Below are 14,849 nucleotides of genomic sequence, written 5' to 3' on the forward strand. Positions count from 1 at the left end.
GGACAGCCCTTCAACATCCACAGCTTTTAGGAACTTTCATCCAAACTAGGAGAACTCTGCTCTGTGCATTGCAACTATGTCAGAGATCTCACCCTCAGGGATGGGCAAGTTAGCCCCCTCATCCCAGACTTCCACGACAGGAAGTGTGTCAGTGGGCTTAAGAAGGTCCACAAAATATACCTTCCCCTAAAAGACTAAGTAGCAATTAATATTAAAAGTAGCAATAGGTCCTCTCCAGCTATGAGTTAGCTGCTTTAAGATGTGAAATTGAGAGTTATACCAGCGAGGACGCTCTCGTTAAAGAAGTAAAATTATTAACAAGATGATCGACCTCTGTTAGAGTAGTGTTCAGATAGCTGCTCTGCTCTGTCTTGGTACAGGGCATTGAAGATGATAACAGTGGGTGGATTATATTCTTAAACTTAGTTACAGCGCTTTCAGAAAGACATCTACTTTGATAAAGTCTACTCTTCACCGCTGTGTAATCAATTATTGTAAATGTAAATGTTATCAGGAAATGATCAGACAGGAGAGGGTTTTCAGGAAACACTGTTAAATGTTCAGTTTCTATGCCATATGTTAGAACAAGATCTAGAGTGTGATTAAAGTGGTGGGTGGGTTCTTTTACATTTTGAGAGAAGCCAATTGAGTCTAATAACAGATTAAATGCCATGTTGAGGCTGTCATTTTTAGCATCTACATGGATGTTAAAATCACCCACAATAATTATTTTATCTGAGCTCAGAACTAAATTAGATATAAAGTCTGAGAAATCAGAGAGAAACTCTGTGTAAGGCCCAGGTGGACGATAGATGATAACAAGTAAGACTGGTTTCTGAGTTTCACAGCTGGGGTGGACAATGTTAAGCATCAGGCTTTCAAATGAATTAAAAGTCTGTCTGGGTCTTTGGTTGATTAATAGTGGTGTGAAAAATTGCTGCCACACCTCCCCCTCGGCCTGTGCTTCGAGGTTTCTGGTAGTTAGAATGACTCTGGGGTGTTGATTCATTTAAACTAACATAATCATCCTGCTGCAACCAGGTTTCTGTAAGGCAGAGTAAATCAATTTGTTGATCAATTATTAAGTCATGTACTAACAGAGACTTGGAGGAGAGAGACCTAATATTTAATAATCCACATTTCACTGTTTTACTCTTTGGTTCAGATGTGGATACTGTATTGTTCTTTCTTTGTAATTGTTTATGTTTAAGTTGTTTGTTGCTGGTTTTTAGTTTGTTTTTTGTCTGTTTGGGAGCTGACACAGTCTCTATGGAGATGGGTTTTTGGGGGGGTAGCAGGAGGAGAGAAGCTGCAGAGAGGCGTGTAAGACTGCAACTCTGCATCCTGGTCCCAACTCTGGATAGTCATATTTTGGGGGGTTTAATAAATTTGTCCATATTTCTAGAAATGAGAGCTGCTCCATCCAAAGTGGGATGGATGCCGTCTCTCCTAACAAGACCAGGTTTCCTCCAGAAGGTTTGCCAATTATCTATGAAGCCCACATCGTTTCTGGGACACCACTCAGACAGCCAGCAATTTAAGGAGAACATGCAGCTAAACATGTCACTCCTGGTCTGATTGGGGAGGGGACCAGAGAAAACTACAGAGTCCGACATTGTTTTGGCAAAGTTGCACACCGATTCAATATTGATTTTAGTGACCTCCGATTGGCGTAACCGGGTGTCATTACTGTCAACGTGAATTATGATTTTACTGAATTTACGTTTACCCTTAGCCAGCAGTTTTAAATTTCCCTCAATGTCGCCTGCTCTGGCCCCTGGAAAACAATTGACTATGGTTGCCGGTGTCTCTAGCTTCACATGTCTGAGAACAGAATCACCAACTACCAGAGTTTAACATATGGCACAGAAACTGAACATTTAACAGTGTTTCCTGAAAACCCTCTCCTGTCTGATCATTTCCTGATAACATTTACATTCACAATAATTGATTACACAGCAGTGGAGAGTAGACTTTATCACAGTAGATGTCTTTCTGAAAGCGCTGTAACTAAGTTTAAGAATATAACCCACCCACTGTTATCATCTTCAATGCCCTGTACCAACACATAAGACATCATCATGTGAAACATGTGTGGTTCATTTTTTACCACTACCTTCTTCACGCCTTTTTAAATCCATCTGCTCTGTTTCTCAACCACAGGAGCCACTGTGACTGCAGTCTGCTGAGTCTGTTTGACAGAAACAGACTGCTTTCCAAGAGTGTCAATGGTCCATGGTCAGGAGTAACAGGGCTGAGCAGATCTTATGGAGAGCATTAAAACAGCTGCTGAGTGAAAGGATAGAGCCATTCCACTATAGATGCACTCCAAAATAAGATTAAAAAGACCCGGCAGGAACTCACTGTGCTCCTCCTGTTTGTTTCCCAAGTTTGTGGACACAGCTCACTTGGTACAACACATGAAAGGCAAAGAAAAACAACTTCAGAAGCTCCAAAAACTGCAAACAAAAAACTTTCCATTCTGAATCAATGCCCACACCATGAGAACATGAAGACACCACAACCAGCCAGGATGAGTGGGTGAAGAACTTGTCAGACAGGTGCTAGCCAGAGGATTCAATTTGGTCATGTCTGTACAAAAGCTGCCCATAATGGGCCACAACAGGGATTAATACATTAATATAACTCAGGATAAGGTATACTTTATTGATCCCCATGGGGAAATTCCTCTCTACATTTAACCCATTCACTCAGTGAAGCAGTGGGCAGCCATTGGGCGCCCAGGTTTCTGGTCATGGGGTCACCACTCTACCTACTGAGGATGAAGGTTTCGGCTACTCTCTCCAGTTCAAGAAATTCTGTCTAACCTCACAATGTAAGCAAAGAAGACCATAGGAGGAGGTAAACTGCTGTTCTAAACTCAACTGATTATCACACCAAAATTACTCCTCAGTGACAAAAACACCCATGAAACCATAAAACGAGACCCCACAAAGACAAAGTCATCAGTTACCTACAACAACTTCACTGACCCCCCTACATACCACCGTCTGTACCCAAGGCATCCACATGGGTACAGACGATCAAATGTCTGTAACTGGGCAGAAAACTGTGATTTTTTTTTTTAACAGGAAACAGCTCTGAGGCATTGTGGGAGAATGAGTTAGTCAGGAAACAAGCTGTAGTCTCAAATGGATGTTTATTCTGTGAAAGCAACAGGAAAAGTCTGACTTTGTGTTATTATTGAGCGGTCTGCTTCTGCGGCTGGTTCGGTAAATCTTCGTTGGAGCGTGACGAAACTCGCAGTTTAGGAATTTGTGAAATCTCTGCTTTCAGAAAATGTACTGTTCGCTCGGGTAGCTCGTGCTATCGAGGCTCTGTTCTGCTTGTTTATAGACATTTCATGAAATGATGTGACCGTTAACTGTTTGTTGTTTTCGCTCTTTGGTGTTCGTAGAAACAGTTCATACGAGCTTGTAGCTGAGATTCAGAGGTTCCTGTGGATGCCACACACGCCGGGACTTACACAGCCGTCCTCGGTGTACTCCTTTGGGTCCACTTTGCCTTCTTCTTTGTGGACTCCCAAAGATCCACAAAGGAGTCCCACTCAGACCTGCACACTGTTAAACCTCTGCCTCACTACCACATATTTTAAATACAGCGAGGGTTTCTACAAACCTAAGCACTTTGAATCACCTTGTTGTTGAATTGTGCTATACAAATAAACTTGCCTTGCCTTACAAAAACGTGGCTGTGCCATGGCTGTGCCATGGGCTCATCGGTGTCACATATTGTAGCCAACATGGAGGAAGAACCACCTCAACAGGACAAGACTCAGCTGTTCATCTGCATCTAAAGGTCAAAGGTCACTCTTGAGGATGCCACCTACAATGCAGTCTCAGATCCTTCCCTCGCTCACATAAAGTGTTCTCAGCAGGTCACATGATAGGGTGAGGCAAGCTTTCTCAATGGTTTCTCGGATGATAATTCAATTCAATTCAATTCAATTCAATTTTATTTATATAGCGCCAAATCACAACATAAGTCGCCTCAAGGCGCTTCATAGATACAGAGAAAAAAACCCAACAATCATATGACCCCCTATGAGCAAGCACTTTGGCAACAGTGGGAAGGAAAAACTCCCTTTTAACAGGAAGAAACCTCCGGCAGAACCAGGCTCAGGGAGGGGCGGGGCCATCTGCTGCGACCGGTTGGGGTGAGAGAAGGAAGACAGGATAAAGACCTGCTGTGGAAGAGAGACAGAGGTTAATAACAGATATGATTCAATGCAGAGAGGTCTGTTAACACATAGTGAGTGAGAAAGGTGACTGGAAAGGAAAAACTCAATGCATCATGGGAATCCCCGGCAGCCTACGTCTATTGCAGCATAACTAAGGGAGGATTCAGGGTCACCTGGTCCAGCCCTAACTATATGCTTTAGCAAAAAGGAAAGTTTGAAGCCTAATCTTGAAAGTAGAGATAGTGTCTGTCTCCTGAATCCAAACTGGAAGCTGGTTCCACAGAAGAGGGGCCTGAAAACTGAAGGCTCTGCCTCCCATTCTACTTTTAAATACTCTAGGAACAACAAGTAGGCCTGCAGTGTGAGAGCGAAGTGCTCTAATAGGGTGATATGGTACTACAAGGTCATTAAGATAAGATGGGGCCTGATTATTTAAGACCTTGTATGTGAGGAGCAGGATTTTGAATCCTGGGTTTAACAGGAAGCCAAAACAGGAGAAATCTGCTCTCTCTTTCTAGTCCCTGTCAGGACTCTTGCTGCAGCATTTTGGATTAGCTGAAGGCTTTTCAGGAAGTTTTTAGGACTTCCTGATAATAATGAATTACAGTCGTCCAGCCTGGAAGTAATAAATGCATGAACTAGTTTTTCAGCGTCACTCTGAGACAGGATATTTCTAATTTTAGAGATGTTGCGCAAATGGAAGAAAGCAGTCTTACATATTTGTTTAATATGTGCGTTGAAGGACATGTCCTGGTCAAAAATGACTCCAAGGTTCCTCACAGTGTTACTGGAGGCCAAGGTAATGCCATCCAGAGTAAGAATCTGCTTAGATACCATATTTCTAAGATTTTCAGGGCCGAGTACAATAACCTCAGTTTTATCTGAATTAAGAAGCAGAAAGTTAGCGGCCATCCAGGTCTTTATGTCTTTAAGACATTCCTGCAGTTTAACTCATTGGTGTGTGTTATCTGGCTTCATGGACAGATAGAGCTGGGTGTCATCAGCATAGCAGTGTAAATGTATGCTATGTCTTCTAATGATGCTGCCTAAGGGAAGCATGTATAATGTAAACAGAATTGGTCCTAGCACTGAACCCTGTGGAACTCCATAATTAACCTCAGTGTGTGAAGAGGACTCTCCATTTACATGCACAAACTGGAGTCTATTAGATAGATATGATACAAACCACTGCAGCACAGTACCTGTAATACCTACAGCATGTTCTAATCGCTCTAATAGGATATTATGGTCGACAGTATCGAACGCTGCACTGAGGTCTAGCAGGACAAGCACAGAGATGAGTCCACTGTCAGAGGCCATAAGAAGATCATTTGTAACCTTCACTAAAGCTGTTTCTGTGCTGTGCTGAGCTCTGAAAACTGACTGAAACTCTTCAAATAAACCTCTGCAGATGATCTGTTAGCTGTTTGACAACTACTCTTTCAAGGATGTTTGATATAAAGGAAGGTTGGAGATTGGCCTATAATTAGCTAAGACTGCTGGGTCTAGAGATGCTTTTTGAGTAAAGGTTTAACTACAGCCAGCTTGAAGGCCTGTGGTACATAGCTGATTATTAGAGATAGGTTGATCATATTTAAGATCGAAGCATTAATTAATGGCAGGACTTCTTTGAGCAGTTTTGTAGGAATGGGGTCTAAAAGACACGTTGATGGTTTGGAGGAAGTAATTATTGAAGTTAACTCAGAAAGATCAATTGGAGAAAAAGAGTCTAACTTAACATCAATGGTACTAAGAGTAGCTGTAGATAATATTACATCTGTGGGATGATTACTGGTAATTTTTTCTCTAATGATTAAAATTTTATTTGTGAAGAAGTTCATGAAGTCATTACTAGTTAACGTTAAAGGGATGGTTGGCTCAAAAGAGCTCTGACTGTTTGTCAGCCTGGCTACAGAGCTGAAGAGAAACCTGGGGTTGTTCTTATTTACTTCAATCAGTGACGAATAGTAAGATGTTCTGGCTTTGCAGAGGGCTTTCTTATAAAGCAGCAAACTATTTCTCCAGGCTAAATGATGATCCTCTAAATTTGTGACACGCCATTTCCTCTCCAGATTACGATGGCCCACACCCTTTTTCACACTTTCAATAGTGGGTCAGCGACCCTCTCACTGGGCTTTAAATACCTGGAACTCTCCACCAATTGGTTTTAGAACTGAAGAAACTTTGTGGATGAAATGTAAAACTTAAAGAAGTCCACTCGCTTTCTCTCCAGCTCTGTTAGGCCTTTATCCAGGAGACTCGTGGAGAGAAAGGCAGGCAAGAATCTGCAGTCTGTAAAATTAAATGTTGAATAACCAGAAATTATAGAAGAAAACTTTATTTATACAGCTTTCACATCATGTTAACCACATTTTTTTCTAATTTGTTAGTATCACCTCCAAATCCTGAAACAACTTTAGGAAAGGTTAAAAAACAAAGAATACAAATTTCCTACAGTTACAAATACTAACAAAACACACAGTGGAAGAAAGACTTTTCCACAAAGATGGAGTGATGAGGAAAAGAAGCAAAAACATTAAAATGGTAAATAAACAGCCTGTATTTGTATACTTAGTCCCTAAGGACCCCAAAGCGCTTTACACATTCAGTCATCCACACATTCACACACACAAAGCACCTTGAGGCGACTGTTGTTGTGATTTGGCGCTATACAAATAAAATTGAATTGAATTGATGTTATTTGACAAACCACATATAATGTGACAAAGTAAAGGCACTTCTGAGCTCTCTCTACTCCACCTGTTACTGAAACATTATTTTTACTGACCGACAGAAGAACGCAGTCTTTCAAACGGACTACAACTTCTCAGCTGTGTGAGTTTTTGTGTGCCGAGACAAGTGACTTTTTTGACTAAAGTTTTTCCCACATATTTCACAATGATAAGGTTTCTCCCCGGTGTGGATTTTCTTGTGCGCACACAGAACACTGCTTTGACTGAAACTTTTCCCACATGTTTCACAAGAATATGGTTTCTCACCAGTGTGAGTTTTCTTGTGGCGAGACAAGTGACCAGCTTGACGAAAACTTTTCCCACAGATGTCACAATGATACGGCTTCTCGCCTGTGTGGGTTTTCTTGTGGAGATACAGAGCACTGCTTTGACCAAAACATTTCCTGCATATTTCACATGAATATGGTTTCTCGCCTGAGTGAGTGGTGATGTGGTAAGACAAACTATTTTTAGCACTGAAACTTTTCCCACATGTTTCACAACAATATGGTTTCTCTCCTGTGTGAGCAGTGATGTGGCGAGCCAAACTGCGTTTTATACTGAAACGTTTCCCACATGTTTCACAACAATATGGTTTTTCACCTGTGTGGATTCTCATGTGCATAGACAAGTGATACCTTCTCACGAAAATTTTACGACATATTTTGCACACGTAGAGTTTCACATTGTTTTGGATCATGTGATGCTTCTTTCCCCGGGAAATACTGAAAGTCTCATTACACTGGCTCACTGAAATCGGCAAGCTGAGCTGGTAAGTTTCCTTTCCCTGACGTCCCTTGTTTGGCTTTGACCCTGCATCTTCAGTTAACCCCGACCCTTCTTGCTTGCTCGTTTCTTGATCTCTGCTTTCAGTTTCAGGAGAGTCGTCAGAGAGGAGCTGCTCGCTATCTGTTTCTGAGTCGCTGTGGTCACTTTCCTCACAAGTAGCTGTTAGCATAAAGGTATTGGTCCCGTCCTCGAGCAAAAGTTGTCCTTGTGGTTCCTCCTGGCCCAGACTGGGGTTCCTCTCTGGATTACAGAACTGCTGCTCTTGGAGAACCTCCTTCACATTCTGGTGATGCGGGAGTTCTGAAATGACAAAAGTGATACAAGAAAAGAGTAAGTATACTCACAATTGTCTCCATTTTCATAAATGGTGATCCAGTTCCAGGTCTTGGGGGTGGTGGAGCCTGACCCAGCTGTCACTGGGGAGGTGTAGCTATTACAGCCCACATAACAGTAAAGTGTTATCCGAGATGGGGTGTAACACAAAGTGAAAAAAAACTATTAACCACCGCATAGTTAACGTCAGTAAAACACAATTTATTTTACAATTAATGAACCAATTAGGACCAAAATCAAACAGGGAAGCTCCAAGCGTCAGGGTCTTTGAAGCCAAAACAACAAACAAATCGCAGAAAAGAAGAAAACAAAGTACAATGGCCGAGCTCACTGTCTCACCACAAAACAGGAGAAAAGGCTGAAACAAAAACCTCCGAGAGCCTGAACATGCTTCCAATGTGGATCACTACAGTTACCTTTACTCACAAACACAAAGTCACACCAAGCTTCACAGGGTTTACACAGCTACAGCATGCTGCCCAAATCACTGCAGCTCAAAGCCAGGGAAAAGGGAAGAAAGGGGCATGGCATTTAAGATGGCGGTCTTTATGAGGTGGGTGACGAGCTGCGACACATCACATCCGGTTATGAGGCAGACCTGAAACACAGGAGGAGGAGAATGAGCTCTCTGGCATGGGGAGAGCCCCTAAAGGTCAGAGACCGTACCAACAGCCTACACACTGAAGTGAGGCTGTGCAAGCTATATGTCCTGAACACACACAACAGTCAGGACCCGGGCCCAGCAAGCCGAGGGGCTACGGGACTCCCATCCCTGCCCACCGCCTCTCACTGAGGGCACCCCCAGACTGGAACAGACTCCAGTTCAAATCCACGAGGATTTTCCTAAGCCCAAGTCGTGCATAGAGATGGACCTGACTATATCAAGCCGGTCTCTGTTAACCTAATGCACGAGCTCCGGCTCCTTCCCACCAAAGAGGTGACCTTCCATGTCCTAATAGCCAGCCTCGTTGGCTGGGGATCGGACCACAAAGGCCTTGACCCCCGACGACACACACCGAATGAAGGTGAAGCAGCAGTCCTACCAGGTCTGATTAGCTTGTGGAGACTTTGGTGATACTTGGTAAAGGTTTGGTTAGGCAGAGGAGCCAGACTCGCAATCATCCTCAAAGCACAGAGGGATCAGGATTCAGGAATAATGAAAACGTACTGAGTGCACCAGTGCTCCTCCTCAGACTCCTCGCAAATACGCGTATGTTACCTTACCTTGAGGTCAAGGTCACTGGGATTTTAGTAGGGGTGGAAACTGATAAGCATTCCTTATCAATTTTCCTCGTTCCTTGTTAGCAGCATAACGCAGCTGTTTCTTTCCTGGAGCAGTCCCCCCTTTACCATCACGCTCTCATCTTTTTTCCTATAAAAATAAAAGTAAGGTTCCTGTCCACGCTGAGACCACGCCGCTATTTTCCTCCTCCGACACACAAACTAATCAGCTGATCGTAGCGAGAGTGCAAGAACCTATAAGCGGGATCAATAGGTAGGCAGACTAATGATTCCAAGGAATTGGAGTACTGGGAACTGGTTCTTGATTAGCATCCCTAGATTTTAGCAGCTGGACCAACAGCATCAATTTGAAAATCCAACTTCACCTCATTCTCCTTATTTAGACTCTTTTTCTCTAATTGATCTTTCTGAGTTAACTTCAATAATTACTTCCTCCAAACCATCAACGTGTCTTTTAGACCCCATTCCTACAAAACTGCTCAAAGAAGTCCTGCCATTAATTAATGCTTCGATCTTAAATATGATCAACCTATCTCTAATGATCGGCTATGTACCACAGGCCTTCAAGCTGGCTGTAGTTAAACCTTTACTCAAAAAGCATCTCTAGACCCAGCTGTTCTATCCTTGCAGTTGCAGAAAGGTGCAATGAAGAATCTTTGGAAACTGCCAAGCAAAGACCGCTTGAAGAGGTACACCAGAGAGAAGGAAGCCATCTGCCATCACAGTGGCAGACATCCAAGAAAGGGTCTCCAGTATGAAGAGGTGGACAGCACCAGGCCCTGACTGGTTCACGCCTACTGGCTGAAGAAGCTGACCGCAGTCCACGAGCGCCTGGCAGCACAAATGAACCAGCTGCTAGCTGACGACAGACACCCGGAATGGCTAACTGAAGGTCGGACGGTCCTGATCTTCAAGGACCCCCAGAAGGGACCCGTCCCCTCCAACTACCGACCAATAACCTGCCTCAGCACCACGTGGACGCTCCTGTCGGGCATCATAGTGGGTAAGATGAACAGGCACATGGGTCAATACATGAGCGGGGCACAGAAAGGGAAATGTGGGGGGTGACGGTAACAGTGGTCCTAGTGGGAATTGGAGCACTGGGTGCGGTGACTCCCAAACCAGGCGAGCGGCTCCAGCAGATGCGGGAACAACATCGGAGCTTGGCAGGGTCACAACAACATCCCTCCAGCCTTTTATGGCTGAGAGGGAAAAACGATTAGAGAACAAAGATTCTGCACGACACTCATCCTGAAGGAGCTGGAAAACTAGCTAAATCTACCAGGAGGACTCGAGTTTGTGAAGAGTTTTCAGCGTCAAAGTAATGCAGCAACATTTATGAGAACATGCAGAGACACAAACAGAAAGCAGCCGTCATTAGACTGACCTCAGACAGTCACCGGTGAAGGAGCGGCTCGCTTTAAAAGCTCGTCTTTGACCCCGGAAAACACATCACTGCTTCTCCAGCTAATTTTCCCTGAAGATATTTCTCAGCAGTTTGGACGCCTCTGGACAGTGGAACGACCACATTCAGTCAAACTCGTCTCACACTTCATAAGAACACAACTTCTCACCTGACGCTCCATCCTTGTTTCCTCGTTGATCCTGGCTCTCGGCTCCAGCAGAGCTGTGACAGAGGAGCTGCTCCTCGTCTCCTCCTGGTTCACTGTGCTCTCCTTCCTCAGCAGCAGTCACCATGAAGGTGTCCGTCTCCTCCTTCAGTCCCAGCTGCTCTCCCTCCTGACTGCTGCACAGTTCCTCCTGTTCCTCTTTAATCTGTGGAGCTTCTGGTTCCTCCTGGTCCACACTGGAGATCCTCTCCTGGTTCCAGAGCTGCTGCTCAGGGAGAACCTCCTCCTCCTCCTCCTCCTCTTCACAGACGTGCTGCTGTGGGACGTCTGGAGAGACAGAAGAAAGAAGTCACAACCACAGAAACATTAACAGGACTTTACAGCATGACTGCGTCGCTCGTGTGTGAGAGTTCAGCACATCTTTACATGTTTTATATGAAAGTGAATATAAATACACGCCGAGCGCTTTTTTCTGTAACACGTTTACTTATTAAAGTGAGAGTCAAAGGTCGCCAACATGTCCTCCCTGAGCCACCCATGAGCACCTCCACCACCTGCTCACGCCACTCTGATGTCATCACCCATTTACCTGCACGCCATCTCAGACTGTGTGACGACCTGCTGCAGGTACGATGGAGAGCGCGAACTGAAGCCAAAAGGCAGAACTGACGTCTCCAAACCAGGTTCTTTTTTCCCACGAAGAGAAAGACCTTTAATGCACCATTCACTGAAACAGCCTGAAGTGCAAAGACCTGCGACCTCCGGAGGAAAGCCCTCGTGATGATAAACACAGACGTTCAGCGGAGGCATTTTTCTCTGCCTTGGATCTGACTTGCATCAGACACATGACGACTGTTAACCAATGCTCGCCCTCGGTGGCAGAGCGCGCTGGTTACACGCTCGCAGAGAGCGCGTGCACGTTTTGCCGTCTGGCTGATGTGGCGCTGCAGGGGAAACATCTAATATGCATTTCCACATATTAGACCCACACTGTGTTTTAAAGAAAACACATTAAAAAGTGATTATATTATATTTACATTCACGACAACATTTTACAGCAGCAACATTATTGTATCTCCACAGTTCAAACACTGAATCATCTGCCAGACACACTGACTCGTCATAGATTTTACATTCATCACTTCACTATTAATACATTAGGGAAGGATTCTGGATCAGCACCATGATGCAAACTTGTGGCTACAGCATACTGGAGAGTGTGTCTGACAGCTCGCGTCTCTCCTGTGGACTCGGCCTCAGATCAACACAGCCTGCCCTCCAACAGTGTACCAACCAGGTAAAACACACCTGATGACAGTGATACAGTGTGATCTGATTCATGTTAGAGTCTTGATGAATGTGTGTAGTTGTTCTTCAGCCTGGGTCTATGTGCCCTCGAGCACCCGCCCCTCAGACATCTCTGCACGGCCCGCAGAGCTGTGATCAGGATGCTCCCTCAGAGGGACACTCACCTGTCCTGTGCAGCTTGATTTGGGGTTTCCAGGTGATATCCAGCAGTCTGCGCTGACGGTCGATCTCTTCCTCGTACTGGACGATCGTTTTTTCAAACTCCAAGAATATTTGTTCAGCAGCAGCAGTTAGTCGCTCGTTGATGAACTCTCTCAGATACTGAACTGAAGGCATCGTTGCTGCCGCAGCTCACACACTCAGCTCACACACTCAGCTCACACAACAACACTGGCACCGCTTCCTCTTCACTTCCGCTTCGTGTCACAGCGAAGCTCTCCTGGTGGACGGAAAGGCGCCGCCTGCTGGTGAGGAGTGTAACAGCAACAACGTCAGAGGGCACGAGGCTGGCATTTCTTCGCTCATCACTCAGTGTTTCCGGTGTTGTGCCAAAACTGATTTGCAATGTTTCTGTGTGTTTTTTATGTGTAATATCTTTACGTATGTTGGTAAACAGACTTCGGTGAACATGGTTTACAAAGAGGTTTTATATAGAATTAAAAAATATCTGTTTTTCAAGTATCTTTACAACTCTGTGTTGTTGTACTTGCATTATAACCAATCCGCTCCTTTATCGCTACTTCAAATATTTTTACTGAACTATTGTAATATTTGCTCCCAGTTCTTCTGTCCTCTTGGCCAGCTTACTCTGACAAAAGACATTTTCAATGTTAATAAGATTTTTTTAACTGCATAAATAAAGGTTATATAAACGTCGCTGCCAAAAACTGATCGCGGCTTCTAGCTTGTTACACGAATGTTGTTTGTGGCTCAAGATGACTTTATGTCATCCATGAGGGAAGCATTTGACATGTTTCACATATTATAGCCCAACAAGTTTCTTATAGCAGTTTAAATACGAGCAATCAGTTTTTGGCACAACACCGGAGCAGCAGGCATGTCGTCTGTGTAGAAACGCTGTGTACACGGATGAGTGGAGAGCCAAAGGGACTTGGGCTGTAGCTCATTTTATGGATGAAAATAGGGTTTTATTAAAACATGAGACGTCCTGTGAGAAGTTTGATGTAAGATGATGCTCAGAGTGACAAAACACTAACCAAAGCCATCCCAGTCGCCCTGAGATCACTGATTAAAGAAGACACTGTGCACATTTCTCCTGGACGACTCTGCAGAGCTCACTTTGGTGACAGCAGGTTTACAAACAAGGCGATCAGAAATATTATGATAAATGAAATCGGTCCTAACCAGGTTCAAAGAATTTATATAGAATAGAATAGAATAGAATAGAATTCAACTTTATTGTCATTGCACATGCACAGGTACAGGGCAACGAAATGCAGTTTGCATCCATCCAGAAGTGCTTTAGTGATATAGATATATTACAATATATATTAGCAATAATATAGATATGTGAGTATATTACAGAAATGGGTCTATTATGGTATGTTATAATGTACACGGTATGAAGTATGTTGTGAATATTCTATAACTATAAGTATGTACAGGCTGTAGTGAGTACAAGCTATGTACAGGATATGAACAGGATATAAATATGAAAAACTATACAGAATATGAAATAAATAACTTTACAGAATCTGAGATATACAGCTATACAGAAATGGGAACTATGCAAGTTGTAAACAGTTGTAGGATTAAAGATTATCGAATGTACAGAATGATTATTTGCACAGAGCTATACAGTAGTGCAGTTAAGATAAGTGAGGGTGTAGATAGTTTCTACAGAGGCTATATAAAGTGCTAGTGGTTGTGAGTGGTGGTTCAGTCCATGTTATTATTGTGTGTTTGAGGGTACAGTTGTCCATTGTGGGTGTGTGTATGTTCAGTCCATGAGTTAACGTGGGTCAGATGTCAGGAGGCAGAGTTCAGGAGTCTGACAGCTGTGGGGAAGAAGCTGTTCCGGTACCTGGTGGTCTTAGTCCGGAGGCTCCTGTAGCGCCTCCCAGAGGGCAGGAGGGTGAAGAGTCCATGTGATGGGTGACTGGGGTCTCTGATGATTTTCCCAGCCCTTTTCAGACACCGCTTCCTGTAGATGTCTTTTATGGCAGGAAGTGGTGCTCCGGCGATGCGCTGGGCAGTTTTCACGACCCTCTGCAACGCCTTCCGGTCCGAGGCAGAGCAGTTCCCGTACCAGACTGTTATACAGTTGGTCAGGATGCTCTCGATGGTGCAGCGATAGAAGTTCATCAGGATGTCTGAGGACAGGTGGTTCTTCCTCAGAGTCCTCAAGAAGAAGAGGCGCTGGTGAGCCTTCTTGACCAGCTTGGAGCAGTTGGTCGTCCAGGTGAGATCCTCGGAGATGTGGACTCCCAGGAACTTGAAGCTGCTCACACGCTCCACAGCCGTCCCCTTAATGTGGATGGGTGGATGTGGGTCAGCATTCCTCCTGTAGTCCACGATGAGCTCCTTGGTCTTCTCGGTGTTAAGCAGCAGGTTGTTTGTGTCGCACCACTCAGCCAGACGATCCACTTCCTCCCTGTAGGCGGCCTCATCGTTGTCACTGATGAGGCCAATCACCGTGGTGTCATCTGCAAA

The 14,849-nt window shown here is 44.3% G+C and overlaps 1 protein-coding gene across 1 annotated transcript; it reads right to left on the minus strand.

Moving 5' to 3' along the window:
• Positions 1–6,850: 6,850 nt before the first annotated feature.
• Positions 6,851–12,585, minus strand: LOC113010266 (zinc finger and SCAN domain-containing protein 2-like). Its single transcript, XM_026149267.1, has 3 exons — positions 12,341–12,585; positions 10,872–11,195; positions 6,851–8,022 (listed from the first exon to the last, which is right to left on the minus strand). Exons 1-3 carry the CDS (start codon positions 12,510–12,512, stop codon positions 7,019–7,021), a joined length of 1,500 nt encoding a protein of 499 aa, XP_026005052.1. The 5' UTR covers positions 12,513–12,585; the 3' UTR covers positions 6,851–7,018.
• Positions 12,586–14,849: the final 2,264 nt, after the last annotated feature.

Source organism: Astatotilapia calliptera, chromosome 18 (assembly GCF_900246225.1).
Source record: "Astatotilapia calliptera chromosome 18, fAstCal1.2, whole genome shotgun sequence".
Taxonomy (NCBI): Eukaryota; Metazoa; Chordata; class Actinopteri; order Cichliformes; family Cichlidae; genus Astatotilapia; species Astatotilapia calliptera.

Excerpts from the sequence above, each read along its gene's own strand:
- LOC113010266 (XM_026149267.1), bottom strand. The coding sequence starts at position 12,512 with ATGCCTTCAGTTCAGTATCTGAGAGAGTTCATCAACGAGCGACTAACT. Across the intron at positions 11,196-12,340 it reads AATCAAGCTGCACAGGACAG|ACGTCCCACAGCAGCACGTC; the intron begins GTGAGTGTCCCT and ends CTGTCTCTCCAG. Across the intron at positions 8,023-10,871 it reads AAACAAGGATGGAGCGTCAG|AACTCCCGCATCACCAGAAT; the intron begins GTGAGAAGTTGT and ends TTGTCATTTCAG.